This window comes from Pseudorca crassidens, chromosome 2, assembly GCF_039906515.1.
Source record: "Pseudorca crassidens isolate mPseCra1 chromosome 2, mPseCra1.hap1, whole genome shotgun sequence".
Taxonomy (NCBI): domain Eukaryota; kingdom Metazoa; phylum Chordata; class Mammalia; order Artiodactyla; family Delphinidae; genus Pseudorca; species Pseudorca crassidens.
The window spans coordinates 135,691,526-135,715,589 of record NC_090297.1 but is presented as its reverse complement, the minus strand read 5'-3'; the positions used below and the strand labels follow the sequence as shown (position 1 = coordinate 135,715,589).

Genomic DNA, 24,064 nt, shown 5'->3' with positions numbered 1-24,064 from the left:
TGTTGTGTTTTCAGCACAGCCTGCACCCAGCCAGTTGTAAAAAAGCCCTGGGCTGCCCACTCCAAGCCCCCCCCATCCCCACTGCTCCTATCCGAGGCCCCTTAGCTCCATTCTGTCTCCTGCTCCGAAATGCACCTTGCCCAAGGCTCCTCCACCAGCCAAAGGATGGTCTCTGCAGGCTTCCGCCTTAACCCTGGCGTCACCCCAACCCCAGGGGCCTCCCCAGCCCTCCCCCTCTGGCATGCCAACACTGCTCACTGCTGTGCTTGTTTCCTCCCTCCCCCTCCCCTCCCCCTCCTCCACCCCAGGCCCCTGCCAGGCTAGTGAAGGTCAAGTGAGCATCCAGCCCAGAATTTAGCAATTCAGAGTAGGGTAAGTTTCAGCGTTGTTCTTTAATAATTTAAGACTGACACACAGCCACCTACTCCCAGAGAGTCCCAACCCTTTGGGCAGTGGACGCGCCCAGGCAGGACAGCCCATCCTGCTGCTCGTGCGCTGCCATCTCCCTGCCAGCGGCCCACCTACAGCTGCCCTCAGGGAGTCTGGGCAGAGAGCTTGTGGCTGGGGACAGCTTGGCACCAGCTGCAGCCCGTGTCCAAGGTCACAGGAGAAGGAAGACAGAGGTCCTCATGGCCAGGCTGTGGTGGGGGGCAGGGCTGGTCTGGCCGGTCCCACTGGCCACAGCTGCACTTCCCTGAAATTGGTCTCGGTTTCATTTTGTTCCTTCAACCTTATATCACAAAGATTTCCCAGAACTTCCTAATATTCTGACTACCAGATAACATCTCCCAGATGTTCTCCCACCAGACCACATGTGCTCATTTTGGGTTTGGAATATATGGTCAATGGCTATAAGGCTGTTACTCCAGGACACTTTGTCCATTTCTGGAAAAAAAAGCAAAGGTGTCGAATGGGAGCTGGGAGAAATGAGACTGAAAAAGGCGGGCTCAAGGCCAATATGGCCGAGTACTTTCTTTGGCTCTGGAGTGGGAGGGGCTGGGGGAGCCCTTGACAGTGTGGGATGGGACCTGGGGGTAAGGCGATGCTCAGGGACCAACCGAAGGACCCACTGAATCTCTCTCCTCCCCCTGCCAACAAAGGTGCAGGAAGACGTTGACAACACCTCAGGCCTGGTCAGGGCGGAAGACCCATATCTTTTTCCCGGTTCTGCATAAATTAACATCCTCAAACAACATACACAAACAGGCTCCTTCCCTCTGCTAAAGTGGTCAGTCACAGAAGCCCTGCCGAGGCCCAAGGGGTTACGAGCCACCATGTTCATTTTCAGTAGACAAAGCAGCTTTATGTAGTGCATTCCCAGCCACCCCTGGGGCGGCTCAGAGTTTCCAAGGGGGTGACGGTGAGGGCAAAGGCACCTCTGGGTCACCGTGGGACAGGCCTCTGCCTCAGCACACGGATCGACAAGCTCTCCGAGTGGGCCAGGAGCTCCCTAATGTGAGCCAAGCCCAGCCCTGCAACCTTGGCCCCGTTCACCTCGAGGATCTCATCCCCCACTCCCAGCAGCCCCGAGTACAGCTTGGCCGTCCTCTCATCAGCCATCTCCTGCACGTAGAGCCCTGCAAAGGAGAACAGGAGAACTGACACAGGCAATCCAAATCAAGGACATGCAGCTCTGTGGAAGGCCCAGGTGGATGCTGTTTGGGGTGGAGGGGAGGCAGGTGCTCATACAGGGCACTACACACACACACGCACACACGCACACACACTCTCCCTCATTGTTCCACTTCACAACCGCAACTGGCCTTATAAATAGATAGTGTGCCCACCTCCATGGTATAACTTCATTTCTCTGTCTCCTCTTTTAAAATCCTCCTAATACAAATGATGCTTTAAGCTGTTATTATTCATGTATACCCCAGTGTGAATGAGCTAATCTTATCTTTTTCTGGGATAAGCTTTGATTGTAAAATAGGGAGGAAAATGTTGAAAAATTGAGACAAAGACCTACTACATGCCTGGCACCCTGCTAGGTGGGATTCACAAATAAGACCCAGCTGCTGCCCTCAAGTAGCTGGGGGGTGGATGGTATCACTGGAGTAGCGAACGTGGCTGAGGTCGAATCCAAACCTGGTTTGCTTCACAGGATTGTCTGGGACTAGCCCTGGCCTCAGTCTTCCTCGGATACGGTTCCTTACTTAGGATTCAGAGGCTTCTGGGCAAAAGCCCAGGAAACATAGAAATTCTGGCCGCGTGTTTAAAGTCATCGTGGCTCACTTCTCCCTTCTTCACACATACTCTCTCCCCTCAGTGACCTCAAGAGGCCCCACCTGGCTGGGACCATTCCCTGGGTCTCTAAGGTAGGGTGAGCCTGGGAAGAACCTGCTTCTCCTTTCCTGGGGTTCAATTCGAGGAACTCAGTGGAGCAGGCTCTGGAAGGTTCTGGAAGCCTCGAGCTGCGCTGGGCTCCCTTGCTACACAGTGCAGGACGGTCCAGCTGAGGGAGCCCCTCTTGCCTCAACTTCTGCTGAAAACCTTACAAACTCTCCGTCAGCTGCTTCCACCTGACAGTAAGGGAGCACAGGCTCTTCCAGGGAAAGTTGGGTGCCCTCCACCCGGACGCACTGAGTGAGCACAGGTGTGCAGAGCTCAGGCCCTTCCGCAGGAGGACTGCAGGGTGGGGACCCTATGCCGCGACAGCCCCTGCAGGACTCACTCAGGTTAGCGTTGCCTTAAGCACCCTCGCTGCTCCCCAGCCTGGACTTGGCTGGCTGATTAGAAACATTAAGCAGCTGCCCATCCCTGACTCCCTGCTTCCTCTTCCTAAAATCAGCTTCCTTAGAAGGGACCTGAAAGAGCATCTCGTCTGGTCCCCCAGTCTCCAGCTGGAAGCCTTTTAAGATGTCTTGGATGAGTGGAAGGTCATCTTCTGGTCCGCTCAGCCCCGCAGGAGATTCTGGCCCCAACAGAAGTCAAGCTTTTCAGAGCCCACCCTCTGCAATTCGGGTTTGAAAGTGCATTGAAACCTCCTCTGAGGCACCTGAAGGTTTGCAGCTCTGGCTGTCGCAAATCCGATCTGTTGACATACTCCTCCCTGGTCTGACCTGCGGAACGGCCTCTCAGTGCTTCTTGGCAGGGCTGAGCCCTTCCTGCAAGGCCGGCTCCCTCCTGACAAGGTCTGTCGGCCATCTTGGCTGCACAGGGCTTTTCTCTCAGCCCGTGCCCTATCCTTTCCCTCTTCTTTCTGGGTTCTTTTAACAGCTTGTCTGCCCTGTGTGCATGTTGGTGGCATGGGGAGAGGCAGGTAAGGAGGGCAGGGGTGGAGCCGGCAGAAATGGCTGCTGTACCGCAGAACATGCCAGTCGGGAGTGATGAGAAAACCCAAAAGAACGCAGCTGGAGGCCCAGACACTGCTGTCATGCCTGGGGTAGGTTTCACAACTGAAAGTCACGACACAAATATGACAGAAAGACTGCTATCGTAGGCATTTACCGTCTGCTGGAAATGGCCTTTGTTAAGGATGTATGATCTCTGTGTTGTACTCAATTAGAAGCAGAAGGCGAAGCCTGCTGTTCTCACATGCCTGTACAGAATCAGATGTGATAGCCAGCAAGTAACACCAGCATCTTGATGTTTTAGTGAGGAATGCAAACCCGCCCCAGCTCATGGCCCCTCTGAGGCCCAGGAGAAGTGACCCTTGGCTGCTGGAGCATGGCCTGTGGCAAGGAGGCACCAGCACCAGTCATGTTCCATGTGTGAGGGGAGCTCTGCGTGACATCCAGCAGCCAAATGCAGCGGCAGAAGCAGGGCACCAGCTGGGCAGGACAGGGAAGAGCCTGCACCAACTAGGTGAGGGGCATCCTGGGGAGCGGGCCCGGCCAGAGCCCAGGAAGCTCTTGGTCATTAAAGACCCCTGCCCATCAGCAGTCTATGACAGGGGATGGGGGGAGGGGGGTCCCACTGCCTGCAAAGGGGCCTAAAGGGACTTTTGGGGAGGATGGGGGTCATAGTAGAATGGCCAGTTGGGTATGATCTCACATTGACAGATGACGCAGATCATGTCTGCCCCCGTCTGGAGTTCTACTCCCGCAATACACATTCTTTTTCTGAAGAGGGAGGGGAAGAAATGGGCCAGGCACTTTCCCATATACCTCACTGAATGCTCCTTATGACTCTTCCAGGTAGGGTTTCATTAGCTTCATTTTACAAATTAGAGACCCGAGGCTCAGAGTGGGTAAGTAACCTGCTCAAGGTCACACAGCCAGCGGAGGCGCTGGAGTACAAACCACGCTGTCGTCCAGCTATGCCTGCATGCTGCCTCTCTGGGAGAGCCTGTCTCCCTCACCGAAGGAGAGAGGAAGCTGGAGGAACGGGCAGAGTGGCTAACAGGCCGTGGAGCACTTTGCAATGGTCAACATATGCTCACAACGGCCATCTCCCTGTGAGGAGAGACAGGCGCCCTCCTGAGGGCCAGAGTGGGGAGAAACTCATCCTCCCTTCCTCTCGCACTCATGTAAACTCCATCAGCCAACGGTCAGAACTACCTTCAAGTCAACCAGACCACGGCCACTTCTCACCACCTCCACAGCCACCCCAGTCTAAGCCGCCACCACCATGTCTTCCCTGGACTGTTGAAATAGCCCTAAAACTGGTCTCCCTGGCTCCACCATCACCCCACTAGGGTCTGTTCTCAACACAGCAGCCAGTGAGCCTGTTGAAGTGTTCAATCAGAGCACGTCAGTCCCTGCTCCAAGCGCCTGGTGGCTCCTGTCTCACTGGCAAGAAAGCCCCTTCTGCCCTTAGCTCAGTCTCTCTCCCCCATTTCTGGGCTCAGCTGTCTCCCCACCTTTCTGCCCTCAGCTCAGTCTCTCCCCTTCACCCCTCTGTCCAGCTTGACCTCCTTGCAGTTCCTCCCACAGGCCAAGCTCATTCCCAGCCCTCAGGGCCTCGCACTGGCTGTTCCCTCTGCCTGGAACGCACTTCCCCAGACACCACATCGCCCACCCTCACTTCACTCCACTGTCTGTCTGCTCAGGGGTCTCTTCTCAGAAAAGCTGCCCCACCAGTACTCCCATACTCACTGCCCTTGGGCCTTATCCTGCTTTATTTGTGTTTGTTTCTTAGTACTCTTCGCCATCTGACATACATATAACACATTATATGTATATATAAAATATATAAAAATATAAATAAACATGTGTGTGTGTGTGTGTATATATATATATATATATATATTTATAGATACAGTCTAGCTCACTCATGAGAACGTGCACTCCTGAGGATGAGGATTTTGTCTGTTCCATTTACTGCTCTATCCCCAGTATCTACAACCACCTAGGAGGTGCTCACGTATATTGTTGAAAAAGAACTGATGGAACATACGCAAGAACTCGCTGTGTTCTGCAAGTCTGGCAGCAGGCAGATTTCAGCCAGCTAAATCATCTTGACCTCGGAGATCAAAGCAGAGGACTAAACCCTCCGCGGCACAGCCCAGCCAGGGCAGCTTTGCGCGTGTCTTTCTGCGTCTGTCTCTCCCTTTCTTCCTCCTCACTCTCCTCTCCTTCCCACTCCTGCACGTCTGTCTTCCTTCCTTCCTCATCTCATCTGAGAAACATATGTCAAGGTCCCTTGCCCTGTGATGGATTCTGACCCACAGACCTTGGGGAAAGGCCTGGGGAAGTCACTTTGCCCTGAAAGATTCATGGGGCAGGGCTGAGAGCTGGTCAGAGTGCAGAAGGATGTTCAGAGCCCCTCCCTGGTCCTGCCAGTAATGAATCAAGACCTAGCAGGCCGCCCAGCCAGGGGCCTGGAGCCAGCCCTGAGGGAGGGGCCTGGACGCACAGACATACTCCACAGCTAGAGGAAGGGAACCAGTTAAACACACTAGCCACACCCAAGGGATCCGGAGAAGCAGCCAGCACGAACCACCTCCCTCAGGCTCTCCAGTGACAAGATGGCATTAAGATTCTGATTTCAGGATGGACAGAGGGACAGCGGAGCAAGCCTCCCACCTCTACCCCCTTGAGGGGAGAATTCCAGTCCTTTCTCTGAGAGGCTCTCTGAGTCCAGAGCTCACTCATTGTTCAGCCAAGACAGGAGACGAAAACGACCACAGCCAGAAGGCACTGCAGTGGTTTGCCAAGGCCCCAGGGCTCTGGAGCCAGAAAAGGGGGGGGGGCGGGCCTACCTGAGTCCCGGCGTCCATTCCCAGAGGCCACACAGAAGCCGAAAGTGCCCTCCGGGGAGCGCTGTAGCTGCAGCTGGCTCGTGCCGTCCGGGAACACCTCCACCATGCGGCCCACAGCGCGAGCCAGGCCCGGGGCACTCACGTCCTCCACGCTGAGGGAGGGCCGGGGCGGTGCCTTGGCTGGCCTATGAGGGGCCGGAGGCGAGTGAGGGCAAAGAGAGCCAGCACTGGGGCCCAGCCCCTCCCTGGCTGAAAGATGGTGGATGCCACGAGCCAGGGCTGAGCCTGGCGGGTTCCCACAGCCGTCTGAGGCTCCGCAGAGCCCGCTGCAGACCCAGAAGCCCCTCCCCCAAGAGCAGTGGTTGTTCACCTTTTTAGGTGCAGAGATCGCTCTTGAGAATCTGCTGAAAGCTTTAATTTTACATAAAACTTCCTGGAGTTAATGGACCCCCTGAAGTTCCTCCATGGAGCCCCGGGTGAGAGCAGCTAGCCTAGCAGGTCTTATCAGAGAGGGTGGATTTCTCTAGGCAGGGTCACAGGGCGAGGGCCTCTTTGGGGGCCATGTCTCTGGATCTTCAGTAAGATCTTTAGCTGGGCTAAGGAAGCTCCCTGAACATTCTGATTTCAAAATGTAGAGGGACGGAGGAATCAAACCTTCCAACTCTACAGAAACCCCAACTCCTGTCCAGTTGCACAGGACAAGGGCACTGAGGAATGGGCTCCAAGACCCCTGAGGCAACTGAGGCACAGGTAGTCAGCCTCACTTTCTCTTTTAAAGGGACCCCCCCTCGGGCCGTGCTGCTAAGGCAGGAAGCATATAACTCCACTGTCCATGCCCTGGGTTTACGCTCTAAACCACTTGCCCACTCTTACCTGTCAGCTGCATTGTGATGCCCTGGCTCCCCTACCAGGTAGAGGTTGGACCGGTCCACCTTGCCACTCAGCAGAGAATGGAGGTTCTGAAAAGAGGCAGCTTTCCAACGTTGGCGAGAGGGTGACACCTAGTGGGAAAGGCCCAATATTGCAGGTGAGAAAAGCCACCTGGCAAGGGCTTGACAGAGAGGGGAACCCCAACCATGAACCTGAGAGCCTGCTAAGAAAGTAATGGCATAAGCTTTTGTCATTACTTCAAAGTGCTTAACAGGAATAACCATAACTTACTTAAGGAGATGGGCCTATGTAGGCGTTTTGAAGCTTCAAAGTAAAAAAAATTGGGGGCTGAAATAAAAACTGAATAGGGTAATGCTAATTATCTCACTTATTAAGAAAATCTAATTTTTTCCTTGATTATGAAAAAAGGGTGAAATCAATCACAGAATAATAAACACAATTGTAGAATTAAAATCTTAGTTTGTGATTCTTTAGTATCCCTTTTATGATTGCTGACGTTAAAAATTTTATCAAGTATGCACCTTAAAACGCTGTGCATTAAAAAGATGGACAAGACGAAAGTCCCTCAAGGAGTTCGCACCATGGTGGGGGTGAGGTGAGCATGGACAGGTCAAAAGCCCTAAATGCACGTTGTAAGTGTGAGGCTAGAAGCACAGACAACGCTGTGCAGGGAAGCAGAGACAGACTCAGCTCAGGAGGCTCCAGGGCACTGGAGGAGCTGACGCCTGGGCGGGGCCTGAAGCATGAGCTCTCCAGGTGAAGACGGAGGTAGGGTGTTCCAGGCAGAAGAAATAGCAGATGCAGAGAGAGATGGCAGAAAGCACGGATGTTCTGGAACATACTCATGGTCTAGGTGGCTGGGCTGCAGAGGTGATGGGAGATAGGCTGGAGCCAAGCGGCCACACCCGGAAGGACCTTATTTGACCTGGTGAGGAGCCACTGAGTGATGTTAATCAGAAGAGTTACAAGGTCAGATCTGTGTTCTAGAAACTGACCCAGTGAGGAGGCTATTCCAAGGGTGGGGGTGGGAGGCAGGAAGAGGCCGACTTTTAAACAAATACCGCACACATTATTTATCACACTGGAAATCCGTGCTCTCAGGAAGATGTATTATCAAGAAGCTTAAGAGGGGGCCCTGACCTTGCCTCAGGGCTCCGGAGGGCCTTCTGGGAGAAGTCAACTCAGAATGGAAAGATAAGCAGGCATTCCCCAGGGAAACGGGGGAGGGGAGAAGGGAGGAGCCTTCCAGATGCAGGTGCAAAGGTCAAAGAGCCATAGCCACTAGAGGATGTGGGAGCAGCCCACGTGGCGAAGGTGCTCACTGCCCACTCAGAAGGGCAAAAGGAAAACCAAGCCAGGGCAGCAGCCATCCACCCTCTCACCACACACACCTGTCAATACAACAGTCTAACAGGAAGGTGTTCACCCTGAGATGTGTCATGAATATACCAGGCTGAGATGGAGTCTTCTTTCATGTTCTTTTTTCAGTTCTTGAACAATTCTTTCTGCTGCGCAGTCCTCCTGGCACTTGCTCCCACTCTTTCTTGGCCAGCTTACTTCCTGACTTTGCCCACTTGGCTTACATTGCCCATAACCCCTCTCCTACACTAATGGGCTGTCATTTCCCTTGGGCTTACAGAGATTGAAGCTTTGATGGCCATACATCCTGGCACCACGGCTCAGACACACTGGGGACAAATCTAACTTCATGAGAAAAGCAGCAAATTCCTGGAGCACAATGCCACTCTAGGCTTTTGTCCCCAGCTTGAGATGGCTTTGCTTTTGTTTGTCTTCCATTCATTCATCCAGCAAATATTTATTCTGTACGGGGTGCAAGACAACCAATGGAATTTTCATTCAGCCTGCGTTCTCTTCCCTGCTTCAGCCTGAAAAATGAAAGGCTCCAGTGCCCCAAACTGCAATCGCCTGCTTCGTTCTGCCCAGGGGAGGGAGCAGCGAAGAGAAGAATAGACATAATACCTGGAAACACCTGGATTAGAACAGCACTTCCAGAGACATAGCTGAGAGTTAGGTGCTACTGTTGGTTTGCTGTTGGTTTATCCTCTAGCACGTGGGAGGGGGGACTTTAGCAGGCTGCCCCGCATTCACTCACTCACTCACTCATTCATTCACTGTGTATTGAGTATGTCTACCATACTAATCATCATACTAAATATTTGGAATACAAAGATCAAGTAGTGTCTCCGCAGGGAATCACATTCCACTGACGGGACACAGACAAAAGTTAAAATACTATGTGACAAGTCCCGTGAAGGAGGGAAGCACAGGATGAGAAGGGAAGACAGAGCAGAGGTGCCCAGCTCAGCCCAAGGAGGGACTGGAAGTGGCTTCCTGGAGAAGGCAGTGCCTTCAGTGTTGATGGAGGAGCAGACATTAGCAGGTAGAGAAAAGCATTTCCGGTGAAGGGTCAAAGTCAGACTGTGTGGCCTGATTACAGAACTGCAAAGTCAAGGATAAATGGGGTCAAGTGTTAGAAGAGTGATGAGATGAACGCAGTCAGATCACAGAAACCCTTTGGCAATGTCGAGTGACCTGAACTTTATCCTGGGGGTGATAAGGGACCAACAGCAGGTGTTCAACGAGGGGGTGGCAAGGCCAGATTTGCACACTAGAAGGACCACTCTGAAAACCACATGGAGAAAGACGGGGCAGGGATGCTCGCCAGGAGGCCGCTGAGGTGATCCAGGTGGGAAGTGATCTGTGCTAGACTAAAGAGTGGCTGTGGCCATGGAAAAGGTTCCAAAACGATCAGGCAGTCGACACCAGGACTGGGCAGAGGTGGCAGAGTGAGGGCGGGGGTCTAGGATGAGCCCAGGCTCGGGCAGCGGGGTGGAAGGACAGAAGCTTGGGTACTGCCCACTCCCACTGTGTCCAGGGAATCCATGGCTCACGGATGGACTGTGGGAACGCCAGTAGCTTCCCCTTCTCTACCTGGGACTCCTTGGGCAGCACCCGCAGCACTTCTTTCCTCCTTCCACCTTTCATTCCAATGGTGGCTACACCCCCACTGGCCTCACACACCCCTCGGCTGGGCCCTTGGGACTCACCGGATGCAGGGATTGTAACGATGGGGCTCTCTTCATTTTGGGGGCGCTGGTGTGTGAAGCCGGGCTGGGCGCAGGGGGCTGCAGCTGCTCCACACTGTAGCTGCGGGACTTGCCCAGCTTGGGCCTTGTGCCCTGACTTGTCAGGGCCAAGAAGAACTTTTTCAGCCCCAGGGTGGAGGAGATGCTGCCGCTGCTTTTCTTGTTCTTGTCAGAAGGGGCAGCTGAGGGCAGGCTGGGTCCCACACTGACCCCTGGCAATGCTCTGAAACGCAAAGATGGACATGAGGTGGGTGGGAGAGGGCCGGAGGAGGCAAGGGCCCATCCTGTGTGCCCCAGATGGGCCCACACCACTGCCTCACTGATGAAGTGACAGCCAGGCTGCAGAAAGGAAGGCCGCGCGGTTTTCTGAAGGATGCTCTGCTTGGGTAGACTTTAGGGAGAAGCTCAGACAAGACCCCTGGTGTCACACTCAACTGTGGGTTCACTCAATCGTCCGTCCATCCAATATTTCTTCAGAACCTCTTCTAGGCCTCTTCTTGGCAGATCACTGGGGTATGTGATAAACATGACAGGCAAGACCCTTACTCTCGGGAGCTTACAAACAACAGAGTAGTAAACAAAGGAGAAAACCCACCAGCAACCGATCAACAGGGTGAAGCGGAGAGTGACACGGTGGCTGGGGAAGGCCTCTCTGAGAAGATGACATTTAAACCGAGGGCTGAACGGCAGCAAGGAGCCAGTCCTGTCGAGCCCGGAGGTGAGAATTCCAGGGCAAGGGAACAGCTGGAGTCACAGCTCTGGGCAGGAAGAGGCTCAGTGTGTGGTGGGTTCAAGGACATAATGGGGCCAGGTCCACAGGACTTCCAACATAATGAGCAAGGGGGGAAAGAGGGGTCAGATGGGGTCAGACAGGTGGGCAGAGGCCGGATTACACTGAGTGCTATTAGCCAAGGTAAGGGGTTTGAATTCTACTCCAAATGAGAGGAAAAACCATTGGGGGGTTTCAGCAGGAGAAATGACACCATTTAATTAAGGTTTTAAAAAGATACCTTGGACTGCGGTATGGAGAAGGAACTGCAGGGGCGAGAGGGAAGGCAGAGAGCAGGTAGGGACCATTAGATTTGTACAGCAAGAAGGAATGCACCGAGACCAGGAGAAATGCCGTCCAGGTGGCTGCAGGAGCCACCTGTGTGGATGGCCATGTGCTGTGTGTTTGCCGGGAGGAGGACCCGGGGAAGCAGCTTTTGTCGAGAGTGATTGAGACTTCCACTAGGCCTTTCAGGCATCCCAGCGGAGATGTCGGGGGAGCTGGATACACGACTCTGGAGTTCTGCGGAGCACACGGGGCTGGAGATCTGGCTTCAGTGGCATGTGAAGCCTTGGGCTACATGTCACCAGGAGTGGTGCGTAGTGGAGAAGAGAAGGCCCGGCCAGAGGACCAGCTCACCAAGGCTCTGAGGCCCCAGAGCAAGGACTCAGACCCTCAGTGCTGGAGGAGAGCATGGAAACATGAGTGCCGGGCTGTTTCCCAGCCCAGAGTCAGGAGCAAGTCCTCTCAGACGGAGAGCCCATCCTGGGTGCACCTCGAGGGCTGGGACTGTCTGCACAGCTGTGCCTAGCACAGTGCCTGGAGCTTCAGAGCATTCAATGAAAGTACGAGCGAATAACCACATACACTAGACTGAACGGGGCTGGCAAAGGAGTGCTGGGGTGCCACGCTTGCACCTAGTCTAGGAGTCCCCCGAGGATGGGGAGTAGTCAGCTTATCACGCTGCCACTCCAGGGGGTCTCCTTCCCCACCCAGCGCCCTAATCCCCCACCTCCTGCATCAGGGCTGTTGCTCCTGTCACTCACCGGGATGACACATGCCCTACAGAACTTGGCTCTGTCCTCTGCAGGCCGCCCTCTGGTTCCTGGCCGGACTCTGTCTCCTCTGAGGCCGGGGAGAAGGTGATGCCCATGGAGCTGATGGTGGCAACAGCTGCTGAGGCGAGACAGCCCTGGAGTCCTCCTGCAACAGCCACAGCATCCCTCCTGTGTCACTGATCCATCCCCATGGGTCATGGGCAGGGGGCAGGGGGCAGACATTCCCAACCCAACGACAAAGGCAGGAGAGCCAGAGGAAGATGGAGAGAAGTGGGAGCCCCACGAGAGCAGTGGAGGCAGTGGTGAGACAAATGCCAAGCAGGGAGGGGTATTATTTCCTGCTGAACCCCATCACCCCCAGCGCAGCACCTCGTGCACAGCAGATGAGAAACAAACATCTGTGAAATGAAGGGCTGCTTGTGATAAGCCGTGTCCCTCCTGTATCAAGAGATAGTTGGGGTGGGGAGGCGGATTTTGTATTCCTGGGACAAAAGCCGCAACCTTGCTGGCTGTGACATCTAACAGCTAAACGATAGCCACCGTTTTTGGAGCACGCGTGAAGTTCTAGACAATGAGTTAAATGCCCTACAGAGACTATTTCATGGGTTCCTAGATGGGTCCTATCATTCTTCTCAGGTTACAGAGGAGGAGCCCAGGACCTCCTGGCTAATGAGAGGAGGAGCCTCACCTGGCCCTCTGCTCCAGGTCTCGAGCAGGTGAAGGCCAGGCTGCCCAGAAAGGTCTGCATCTCTCAGAATAAACGCCCCGTAGGAAGTGGGTAGGGGCAGCCAGCAGCCAGCCTAGAGCCCGCCCGACAGAAGAAAACCACACCTCAGCACAGGGCAGGCGGGAGCTCAGGGTGGGGCCTGCTTCCTCAAGGTTCGTGTGAGCAAGGGAGGGAGAGGGAGAGTGTTTGCTCCCCGCATGTAGTGGAGCGTGTGGCCGGCACACCGGGGCAGGGCAGGGGGGCGCTCGGCATCCACATGCGCAATAAGGTCAGTGAGGCCTGTCGCCTCTCTGCCCTCTTCTCCTCCACTCTGTTTCCAAGCCCTGGTTCCCCCGCTACCCCCCGAGCCATCACAGCCCCAGGGCTGCCAGAGGCGCGGGCACGGGAAGGCAAGGCTGTGTACGTCGGGCCTGTTATCTCTGCCTAAGAGTGAGCGGCTGAGCTGCTCACCACAGATCACAACATCGGGGATCACAGCCCAAGGGCCGCCAATGCTCAGGATTTGCCCATGATATGAGGACCCCTTCCAAGGGCAGAGGCGATACCCTCTATCTTTCAGCAGCCTTTGCTGCTGAAACCTAACAGCCTGCCCAGCAGGCTCGGGGATCTAGGAGGGCTCGGGCACCAGAGAACGACCCCAGCACTGTTTGTAGGAGCTCTGCCCACTGGGCACCCAGACGGCCCGTCTGCTTCGCCACATGGAGGAGGCCTCGAGGGCTGGATTCCTGCTGAATTACTTCATTTATGCATCCCCCACAGGGCCTAGGATGGCGCCTGGCCTGTAGCAGGTGTTCAGTCAATACTGAATGAATGAGTGAATGAATGAAAGGACGACCTTCAAGCAGAAGGACCTTAGCCGTGTGATTATTTGGCGTTTGCTGCTCTTAGTAAATCCTGGAGCTGCTGCTTCTTCCTGCTCTGTTGGTAGCAAAATTCCCTTAAAGCCCAGGCCTCTGGCAGCCACAGAGCTTGGAGCTCCTGTACACACCTCAGGGCTCCCACTACCGCCGCCCCCAGGGTGAGCTGGCTAATCCGCCTCCAGGCTGATGTGGAATCCTGTACCAGCCCACGGACCCCGCCAGCTTCCCCAACATTCGCCGCGGCTCTGGGGGCTCCTCGGGGCTGCTATAGGAACGGTGCCTGGGTGTGTCATCTATGAAGATGAACAGTAAGTGAAGACTCGGAGTGCCTGGTGGGCCACAGACCCAGCCTGTGGCCTCTGGTCTAGGGCCGCCCTAGCCCCAGGGGAATCCCTTACCATCTCCGTGGTCCTCCGGCGGTACTGCAGGCTTCTGGCTGTAGGTGCCCTTCTCCCCACTGCCCGCGAGGATGGCTCCTCCCCAGGGCTCCTGCAGCCCCTGGGGCGTGCTGTTGTTGCAGTGACCAGTGGACGGGGCCCGCAGGGGGTGCGTGACACAGGGGCTGCGGGGCTGGGGCTGCGGCCGCGTGAGCTCACAGGCCCTGGGAACTACGCTTCTGGAAGAAGGCACGGAGGTGTCCATAGGCTCTCCCTGGTCACCCGGCCTGCGAAGTCCAGCCAGGGCTGCCTTCCTGTGAGACACAGGGGAGGTGGTTTTCTTTGAAGAGGGAGGGGTCGGCACCCAGCCTTCGGGGGAGAGGGAAGCGGTTGGCTGCTGGGCCTGGTGGGGGGCAGAGGGCTCTGTGTGGCTCTGATTCAGGGAGTCAGTTCCCAGAGACTCTTGGCTGTCCACAACCTGGGCTTGTCTGCCTGGCCCCGAGGAGCCCACCTTCACGGAAGAGGCGATGGCATAGGCTGTCCGGGAATCCACGGGCTGAGCCCAGTGATTTTCCAGCCCTGGTCCAGGCTGGGACCCCAGGGAAACCCTCTTAGAGTCCTGGACAAGAGGCTTAGAGAAAACATCTTCTCTGGGGAGCAAAGTCCCCTCAGGCGTCTGTCCCATGCCTTCTGTCACCTCATCCAACACCTCCACTAGCTCCAGCCCAGGCAGGTAGTGCGGGGCCTGGGGGCTCCGGAGCGGCCCCATTTCAGCCTTTTGGAACCACCTGTGGCCTCCCCGAGGCCTGGAGGCCCGCAGACGGGGGCTGCTGCCGCGGACCCTACTGGGCTGGGAGGTCCCGGCCTCCTCACTGTCGGTCCTGCAGCTGTCGGAGGTGTCCGTGCTGTCCAGGGCCGAGTCTACCTCCTCGGGGCGCGCCTGGCCCCCGATGTGCGTCTCCCGGATCCACTCGGTGTGGAGTCTGGGCTCGGCAGGGAAGAGCCGGAGGGGGCCGCCCAGGCCCCGAGGGCTGCGGGCCTGCACCAACGCTCCCTCCACCCCGCAGGCGGCTTCGCGCTCCCGGAGGACCCTCGGGTCGGGGGCGATGCTGTGGCCGCAGGCTCGGCACCTCCTTTCGCTGCCCTGAGCGGGCGGCGGCGCGGGAAGGCCCCGGGGCTCCAGCCCGCCCAGCAGCGGGTGGAGAGACCCTGCGCCCGCGTCCTGGCGCCGGCAGCCCCCGTGGACGTAGTCGGCGAGGTCGGGCTTGGAGCGCAGGGGGCCCTGGTCCGCCGGCTGCAGCGTGGTGTTTAGCACCTGGCGCTGACGCTGCTGCAGCCGCTCGAGGTAGCGGGACTCGGCGTCGCGGGCTGATTCATCCTCAAAGCGGACGTGGGACGGCGAGGCGGCCCGCTTCGGCCACTGCCCGCTGCTGGACTCCCCGCTGGAGGAGTCACTCGTGTTCCCGTTCTGGAGGTTGTCTCTGCAGGCAAGGGTCATCCTCGGGTCCAAGGCTGGGCTTTTCCACCCATCTCTGATGGGGAGGCGGGAGGAGACAGGTCACAGGCAGAAAGAGGGGAGGAAGGTACAGACTCCCCGCTGGGCACCCACCAGCCCCGCTCCACCCTGGGGTACAGTCTCCCACTGTGCTCAGTGGAACTACAACCCAAAGTTGCCCCCAGTCAGGCTCCTCCGGAGTCGGGCAGCAAAGCAGAGCAGCTTACAGGTGCATCCTGCTCCTGAACACAGCGCTAAGCAAAGTGAACACAACCGTCTGCACGTTTGGCTCTCCCTCTGCTGCCTGGCTCAGCCTGAGTTAAGATGAAACACTGTTAAACTCAGGATTGTACAGAAGGATGATACCGAAGTCCTCGTGCGTGTGCGTGTGCGTGTGTGTGTGTGTGTGTGTGTGTGTTTAGGAGAAGTGAGCCTGGCCATCATGGGCATCTGGTGAATTGTGATGCATTGTGGCAATGCTGTATTTTTCATAAAGGTTTAATGGGAAGAGCATACTTCAAGTCTCCATGGAGACTGTGTAGGACCTGCAGTCAGTGTTTCTAAACATTCCTGCTCTCAAAAGTATCTACTCAGGGATCCTAATCATCTTGCTTGGACAAAATTTAGACAGAGTGACACTGGTGTTTCTTCTTGGTCTCTCCACCTTGTCTGTTCCAACACCCCCTCCTGTACCTGCCCCTCCCCAGGCCCTCACATACACGCTTGCCCCGAAAAGCTGTGATGACAATTACTGTGCTAAGAAGAGACCTCAACCTTTGGTCTGGGAGACACTGTGGCTGGTGGTCAAGTCCTGCTCAGCTCAAGAAAATACCTGCACAAATCTCACACTGGGCCTCTTAGAGCCAGGCAACCTGAGGTTCAGACCCCTGTGCAAATGGACCCAGGCCTACAGGTCATTTCCCATCAGAGACCACCTAAGTAGAGATAAGGCTCCTCCCTTCCTTTCGCAGCAGCACCTCCCCACCAATCTACTGCTGAGTGGCTGGGATTCACATCATTTCTGACATTTCTCACTTCTTTGTCACTCACGTTGGACCCCTGCAGTGGCCTCTTATTCATTGGTCCTCCTGGAGCAAAGCTTCATCACACCATCTCTCAAGGTGGACACGGGATCAAGTTCACAGTCTTTGGGGTAAAAATACAGGCCCTCCACATTCCTCTCTGCCTTCCTCTCCAGCTCTGTCCCCCACCACCCACTTGTAAGGCCTCCACCCCAGCTACCTCATGCAACCCTCCTGCCCCTGTCTCCTGGAATGTTTCTTCTTAACCTGACTGCATTTGGTTCCTAGGTATTAAATCTTACCTGTGTACAGAGACCATGTGTGGTGGTTAATTTGATGTGTCAGCTGGGCTGGGCCATGGTCAAACATTATTATACTTGATCAAACACTATTCTTGATGTTTTTGTGAAGATGTTTTTTTTGGATAAGATTAATATTTAAACTGGTGGACTTCAAATAACGCTGATCACCCTCCATGGTTTGATGGGCCTCATCCAATCAGTTGAAGGTCTTAATAGAACAAAGACTGATCTCCTCTGAGCAAGAAGGAATTCTGCCAGCTGACTGCCTTTGGATTTGAGCTGCAACTCTTGCCTGGGTCTCAAGCCTGACAGCCTACCCTACCGACTTTGGACTTTAAAGCTTCCATGATACCATGAGCCAATTTTTTTTAAATAAATTTTTCTCTCCATATATAAACACACATCGTGCTGATTCTTTCTCTGGAGAACCCTGACTAATATACATCTTGATGGTGTCTCCTCCTCTGAATACCCATGCCATTCGTCATCAGAGACTCGGACGATGTCAGGGCTGGAAGGGACTGCCATGACCACGTGACCCCTCCTCGTTTCTACAAAGGAGAGGCCACACAAGACCAGTTCCTGGGCTGACCAGCACCTGAACAGCTGGGAAAGGCAAGGTGCAGGAATTTTTTCTCCCTCACGGAGCCACGAAAATAGAACTAGACATTGACCATGCTAATGGTCAAGTGCTGTCTGGAGACAGGGGCCTGGATTTTAGAGACCTGCTACTTCTTTCCAATTACCGAGAAGAGCACCCATGTAGACAGTTATCTATGCCGGCATACTTTATGTATTACGTTACTGCTTTCAGTCCTCAGAGCGCCTACAAAGGCTTCCCTAACTATACCCTATTCCTAGCACATTTTGTTCAAGCCTGTCTTGACACTCCAACTTCTTATAAATGAAATGTATGTGAGTGATTGGTTGATTTACTAATCCTTCCTCTAATTGGATGCTTCTGGAGGAAGGATGCCAATGCTCTCAAAAAGGCTGCCTTAATGTGAGTTCCTTCCTCACCAAATTCACAGCTGCAACAGAAAGACAGATGTGGTATGCAATTAAAAGGAAAAGTGTTCAGACACTAGCAGGACGAAAACATCCATGTTTAACAACTACTGTTAAAACATGCCAACCAGTGGGGAGAGCAGCCACTGAACGGGTTGATTTCTCTAACTATACGTGGCATTGACTGGACTGGACAGAGTGTTCTTCCAGGCTGTGCTTTCTGTATGGATAAATGGCCTTGCCTGTCTGACTTAGGTGAACATGTGTTCGCCTGGGCTCTGAGGGTGTCACTGGCCATTCCTAATCATCCCCCTCCCTGGCTGCCGCGATAGCCAAGCCACTGACTAGTCTCATAGCCCTGATGGGTTGGAATGATCTGGATCGCAGATGGCGTGGACTATGATGTATAGAGGCTACCCTTGGGGGTCATGGGATAGAATGAGAGGTCAGAGTTAAATTGTCCAAGTCTGATTCCCTGCAAAGCTCCGTGGCAACCAGCTAGGGCTGAGAGCTTAAGGCACTCACTCACCTATGCCATGTCAGATCACTACAACCTCAAATCTTGGACCCCAGGCCTCTGCTCACACCAGGAGAGGGGCTGGTGCTCACCCAACCGTGACTGCTGAGCCGGTGGAATAAAGCTAGAGCCAAGGTCCTGCTGTGTCATACTGCATTGTACCCTAGGTCCCGATTCACACCAAGGAGTGGGGTGAGTACTTCTTAAGTCAGGCAGCTGAAGAGTGCCACAGTGCAAGCTCTGGGGGCCTTCCTGGAGCCTGACACGAGGTGTTCACTAGGTGTTTACCCTGCCCTGGGATGCAGTGGGCAGTGGGGGACTGCACACCTGCCACCACTCCTGACTCCAGCATTTCCCAATGGGTGCTCCTCCAGGAGAATTTTTTTTAAAAGAACTACTGCGAAGCAAGTGGGTCTGCCTGCTTTGAGATCTGAGCAGATGCTATGCTTGAAAGGGCTGCTCTGAGGAATACTGAGGCATTGTTAGTCATCCTGTTTTCTGGAACCCATAGGCACACAAGGCCATCTTATCACTAGGCCCAAGAGCCGCAGTACGTGGGAGCCACGATTCTTCCAGGGCCCATGAAAATGTGTTAGGTTCTTTTAATGTCAAAAGAGAATAAATAAATGCACTTTTAAATCAAAGAAAACATTCTCAGATGTAATATTAATATATTCACCTTTAAGCCAGCATGGTCATAAAATACAATTTTTAACTTTGTTTGTGGAGGAAGGAGCCCACAAAGGCAAGAGTGCCTAGGGCTCCCAAAAGTCATACCGTGGGCTTGCATTTGGAGAGGGATTTGTGGCTGAGATGTACAGCTCCTGAGTAGGCTCGCCCCTGGTGAGGAGGGTACAGTGTCTCTCTGCTTGTCTCAGCATGGCTGGGGAAGTCCCTCTGATCCCCCTGCTTGTGACAATTCTCTTTAAGTGACTGTGAAGCACTGCAGTGCCCTTGCCACCTAGGACCCCATCTGCACCTGCATCTCTTGAGCCTGTCAGGATCTCAGAAGGGGCTGTGAGATAATCACTCTGGTGGGCTCACTGTCCGTGTGGGGTTCCTGGGTCAGCTCTCCAGAGCATTTTTGCCCAGTAAAGGAAGGCTCTAGGCAGAGAAACAGCATCACCTCACCCGCCAGAAACAAGAGGAGCCCCACTGAGCAGAGGCTCTGCCCCTGCTGCACAGGCAGGATGCCCTGGTCAGCCAGGCCCAGCCGGTGGAGGAAAGGCCCACTGGGAGATTCAGTACACGGGCTTAGACACAACAACCCCCTCCAAGCCCCAGAGGGCGATGCCCTGCTCTGCTGACAGGATGTGGGCTATACTTTCTGAGGAGGGAAAAATAAAGCTCAGCTTTCGAGGCAGTACATTCCTAATCTAATAAGGAAGTCCAGGTCCTGTCAGCCACATTACCAACCTTAACTTTTACATTCAAGCTGGAGAATCGAGGCATCCTGGAATTCATGCCAAAGGTACAAACAATATTTTTGTTCTAAAAGAAGAAATGGAGAGATGCAGGAGAGCTTAATCACATAAGCTTCCTTCAACTCAGTGACTGAATCCCAGAGGTCTCCACCAGTAGTGCTGGGACCAGTGCATAAATGTACGGTGAAGATTCTGGAGACAAGTACCGAGCAAATAAGGCACTAGAGCAGCAAGCAAACACCATACCTGCCGAGCTTCTCAATATTAGGCACAGCAGATGCCTCAACCATCCCTCTCGGAGAGGATTCTGTCTGCGCAGACTCTGGGGCTGAACGGCCTCCTTGGGAAGGTCACTTTCTACGACAATGCTGTCCTAACCACACAAGCTCCATGCGGTCCTACGTGGCCACTACCTGACATAGGACAACAGCACTTACGGTGTCACCTTCCCAGGCCCTGCCTCTTGCTCATGTGTTCTGCCCTCCTGGGATTAGGAACACCAACATAGGTGTTCCTGTCCCCCAAATGGCAAGAGGTTGTGCTTCCAAGAGCTGCTCAATTTCTACACTGATTTGCTTCCAGAAAATGCGGCTGCTGCTTTCTACCTCTTCACCTCCTGGAAAAGCCAGTCTGTTCAGGATTGCCCCAGCTACCTCCAGCTAGACCCGAGATAAAGAAGACCTTCTGGAGACTGCTCTGCCTGCCCCACTCTTCCATCATTTTTCATCGGCCTGCTCTTTGGAAGGAGTGATGCCTCTGGGCTCGGGGGGTGCATGAGGGGCTCCTGCATCTAATGAGGCCCCAGGCCTGTGTGGCACCTCCAAGTTAGCTCAGCATGTCTCTCCAGGGCGATCTGACAAGCGTACCCTTTAGAAGCATTTGCAGCAAGCCATCTGGCATTGATTTTTCAGCTATACCCTCTGAGGATTCACCAGTGCTGCCAAGTCAAAGTAATTCTTTTCTGGACACAGCAGCTGCTAAAGTGGGTCACCTTGCATTTCAGTAGCATTTCTGCTGCTGGAGAAGAGCCTGGTGAAAGGGGAACCTACTTTACGCTTAGTGACTGGGGTGGTCGTGAGATGCTGACGTGATGTGGGGAAGAGGAAGTGTCCAAAGTACATTTACACCATCCAGTCTGTTTTGCAGATAGTCTTGCCTGTTTTGAGGCTCCCCAACTCCACCTAAGTACCTAAAGAAAGTGGAACCGGAGGTTTCCATGGAAGTCTAAGGCTCTGGGCCTCATATACATGCAGAGTAGAACAGTTAGGATGCTTCAGAGGAGCCACTCCCATTCCTAACTAGTGTCCTCCAGCCAGAGGGAGACAAGGTACAAAATGTGGAGATAGAAAGTAGCCTGTTTGGTACATCTTGCCAGGATTTAGGGTCTCCTGAGCCCCTCTCCCAGGGGTCACAGTGACACTGAACACAGAGGCAGGCTGCAGCCTTCTGCTCCTGCTGCAGTCATCTCAAAGGTGCCAGGAAGGTACTCAGCCTTTAACGAGAGGGCTCAGCATCCCCTCAAAGAGCACGCGATCCAGTTCCGCTGAGAATCCTCGCTGCGTCTAGTGCCCCCTGTGCCGTGGTCCTGCTGGGGCCTGGGGCACTTTGGCACAGGCTGGCGGCCTCATCGCAGGCCAGCTGCACCAGCAAATGCCACATGTAAGTGACTGCTTGGGATGCACTGTACACGGAACAGGCACAATGACGGGGATGGGATGTCATGCAAGGAGTAGCCACATATGTGGAATGCTGGTCTGAACGTCCTTGAACTTGTACTTTTCCCATCTCTTCATCCCTGATGAGCTCAGCCTCCCTCATAGCTCCAGCATCGTGAAATCAGGGTAATGCCCAAATCCGCAGTTCTGACTTCTCTCCTCTGCGGCTCCTGTATCCAACTGCCTGATAAGCATCTCCAGTGGGTGTTCTATGGGCAACCCCTCCAAAGCCTGATCCTGCACCTAGGCTTCACCTCTCGGCCAAGGACCCACCACACCTCCAGACACCAAGTCAGAACCCTGGGCTGCATCCTGGATGCCTCCCCTTCTCATGCTCCCCTCATCCAGTTGATTAAATGATTAACAGTCAGAGGTAACACTCGTATCGTACTCACTATATGCTGGGTGCTGTTCTAAACACTTTACATATATTAACTCACATAACCCTCACAACAACCCTGTTAGGATAGGCACTCGTATGATTCCCATTTTGCAGATGAGGAAACTGAGGCACACAGACTCCCCTAAGAGCACACAGCTAGTAAGTGGCAGAGCCGGAATTCAGTGGTCTGGTTCCAGAGTCTTAACCGCTTCTCTGCTGCCTCATTAAGCCTGCTTGCTCTGTGTCCTGGCAATCTCTCACCTCCACACCCTGCCTCCATCCCTGCTCACCAGGATCACGGTGCAGCCTCCTCACTGCTCCCGAGTCCCCAGATCCAACCCATGCCTGCAGTCAGACCAGCTTTCCTGAAATGCAAATGTGATGGTGCTACCCACCTGCCTCAGATCCTTTGGTGGCTCCTAGCTATTACGGGAGGCATCCAAACTGTTCAGCAGGCCTGGAGGCCTCCATGACTGGCCTCCACCGAGCCTTCTGGCCTTCACACCGTGCACCCCCCAGCATGTCCTCAGGCTCCAGCCTGGCCAAACTCCTGAGCATGGTGCTTCTGCTCAGTTTTTGCCCCCGGGATGCTCACCCCTGCCTCCCTCATCTGCCCTCATCTGAATATCTACGTCTCCTTCAAGCCCCAACTTACAAGCCACACCCTCCAGAGCCTCCCCTGTCCTTTCCAGCGGAGTTACAGTAGGCTTCCTGCCCTGCACACGCATCTTTCCTCTCCTACACCACCGCCCACGGAACCGTATTGATCCGTGTGCCCGTCTTTTTCCCTGGAGACTGTGACCTCTGTCCTCCAGGGAGCTCGGATTATGTTCCATAACAGAACACGGGCAGGCCCTCAATGAAGGTGTGCTGACTGACTAGAATGAAAGCAATGCCTGACACAGGAAAAACTCACACACAGACAGGAGGGAGGAGTGAGCAGCGGCATTATGGCTGGATCCCATCTCTTCTTCTGCCACAGCCCTCCCAGGCCAGTCTGAGCCGGGCCCCACTCACCGGCTGCCCTGGGCAAGGGTGGGCACAATATCGTGGCTGGCACGGACGGGCCGGGTCCTGGCCTTCATGCGGGCTCGCTGAAGCAGATGCTTGGCTTCCTCATGCCTGGGGCTCAGCACGGGCTCCAGCTTGGGACTAAAGGATCTGCAGGGTGGCACGTGGGCCAGAGCAGGTTGGGGAGGGATTAGAAGAAAATAACACGGATTAGGAGGGCTTTAACAGTGTCGAGCGTGGCTATGCCAGAAACAGCCCTGTGTGTGCAGCCTTCCTTGTCCAGCTCCCACACGGAGGGCACCTAGCCTGGGGCCTGGGGCCTGGCCCTGAGAGACTCTGGATGGGACCAGGGAGCTGGCCCACCTTGGACATCTGCTCAGAGACCGGAGGCAGAGAGCCCAGGAGGATCTAGAAAAGGGTAGGGGAGTCTCCAGATTATTCTATTGTTCCTTCCCTGGGCAGACAGAGGGAGTTATCTTGGAGGAGGGGGAGAAAAGGGCCTGGGGTTGTCGGGCTGGGCTCGTGCCCAGCCAGCCAGATGGTCTTCACACGTGTCCCCTCCCTCTCTCCTTCTGTCTCTCTCTGCACCCACACGTACCCACTGGAGCTCCCACCGCACCATCCTGAGCTCCCACTGCAGACACAAGGAATCAGCGCTCTGCCCGTCACTGTGCTGCTCCTCTGAGGGAATGACATTTTCATAAGGCCTCAGTCCCAATCCCGACAGGCATCAGTCCCGGGCTGAGAGACATGAAGCTGGACCCACATTAGGTCAGCAGTGGCTCGGGTTCATAATAATAAAGGTCCTCTAGCAGTCCTCTCCGCCTCCCGCGTGTGCTGCCTCCTCCCCAGCCAGTCCAGAGCTGCAGCAAATGATAGCAGCTCTTTTTCAAAGCCACCTCCCAGACAATGACATGCAGCCAGCGCTGGACTCCCCCTGACCGGAGCCCACCTCCCCAGCCAGCCTGGCTGGGGACGGGTTCGCTCTCCACTTGACAGATGAGGGCTCCGGAGCACAGAGGAGCACCTGGTGCGTCGTCGCTCAAGGTCGGACATCGAGTGAAGCAGAGCAGGCGTCAGCCAGCCCCAGTGTCTCCACATCCCCCGTCCCCTCCCCGCCCCCGGTCCCAGAGCAGGCCGAGGCGGAGTGGCTTCCGCAACCCCGTGGCTGCTCCTGTCCTCACTGCACATATGTTGGGCTGTCCTCACTAGGGGGGGGTCCGTAGAAAGAGGACCTGGGCAGGTAGAGGCTCA

The 24,064-nt window shown here is 54.9% G+C and overlaps 1 protein-coding gene across 7 annotated transcripts in view; it reads right to left on the bottom strand.

The window, feature by feature from the left end:
- Window positions 1-24,064, bottom strand: part of KIAA1614 (KIAA1614 ortholog) — a 56,184-nt gene that overhangs the window by 18,849 nt on the left and 13,271 nt on the right. For 5 of the 7 annotated variants that reach the window (XM_067728813.1, XM_067728816.1, XM_067728817.1 and 2 more), the window contains exons 4-10: window positions 22,817-22,960; window positions 13,956-15,466; window positions 11,959-12,115; window positions 10,105-10,366; window positions 7,019-7,146; window positions 6,146-6,330; window positions 374-1,577 (exon numbers count right to left, since the gene is read on the bottom strand). In XM_067728813.1, the coding sequence (XP_067584914.1) occupies window positions 1,384-1,577; window positions 6,146-6,330; window positions 7,019-7,146; window positions 10,105-10,366; window positions 11,959-12,115; window positions 13,956-15,466; window positions 22,817-22,960 (2,581 nt within the window). In that variant the 3' untranslated portion in view covers window positions 374-1,383. Of the gene's footprint in view, window positions 1-373; window positions 1,578-6,145; window positions 6,331-7,018; window positions 7,147-10,104; window positions 10,367-11,958; window positions 12,116-13,955; window positions 15,467-22,816; window positions 22,961-23,408; window positions 23,486-24,064 lie in introns of those variants that run through there. The other 2 variants (XM_067728820.1, XM_067728814.1) reach the window with 2 other exon arrangements.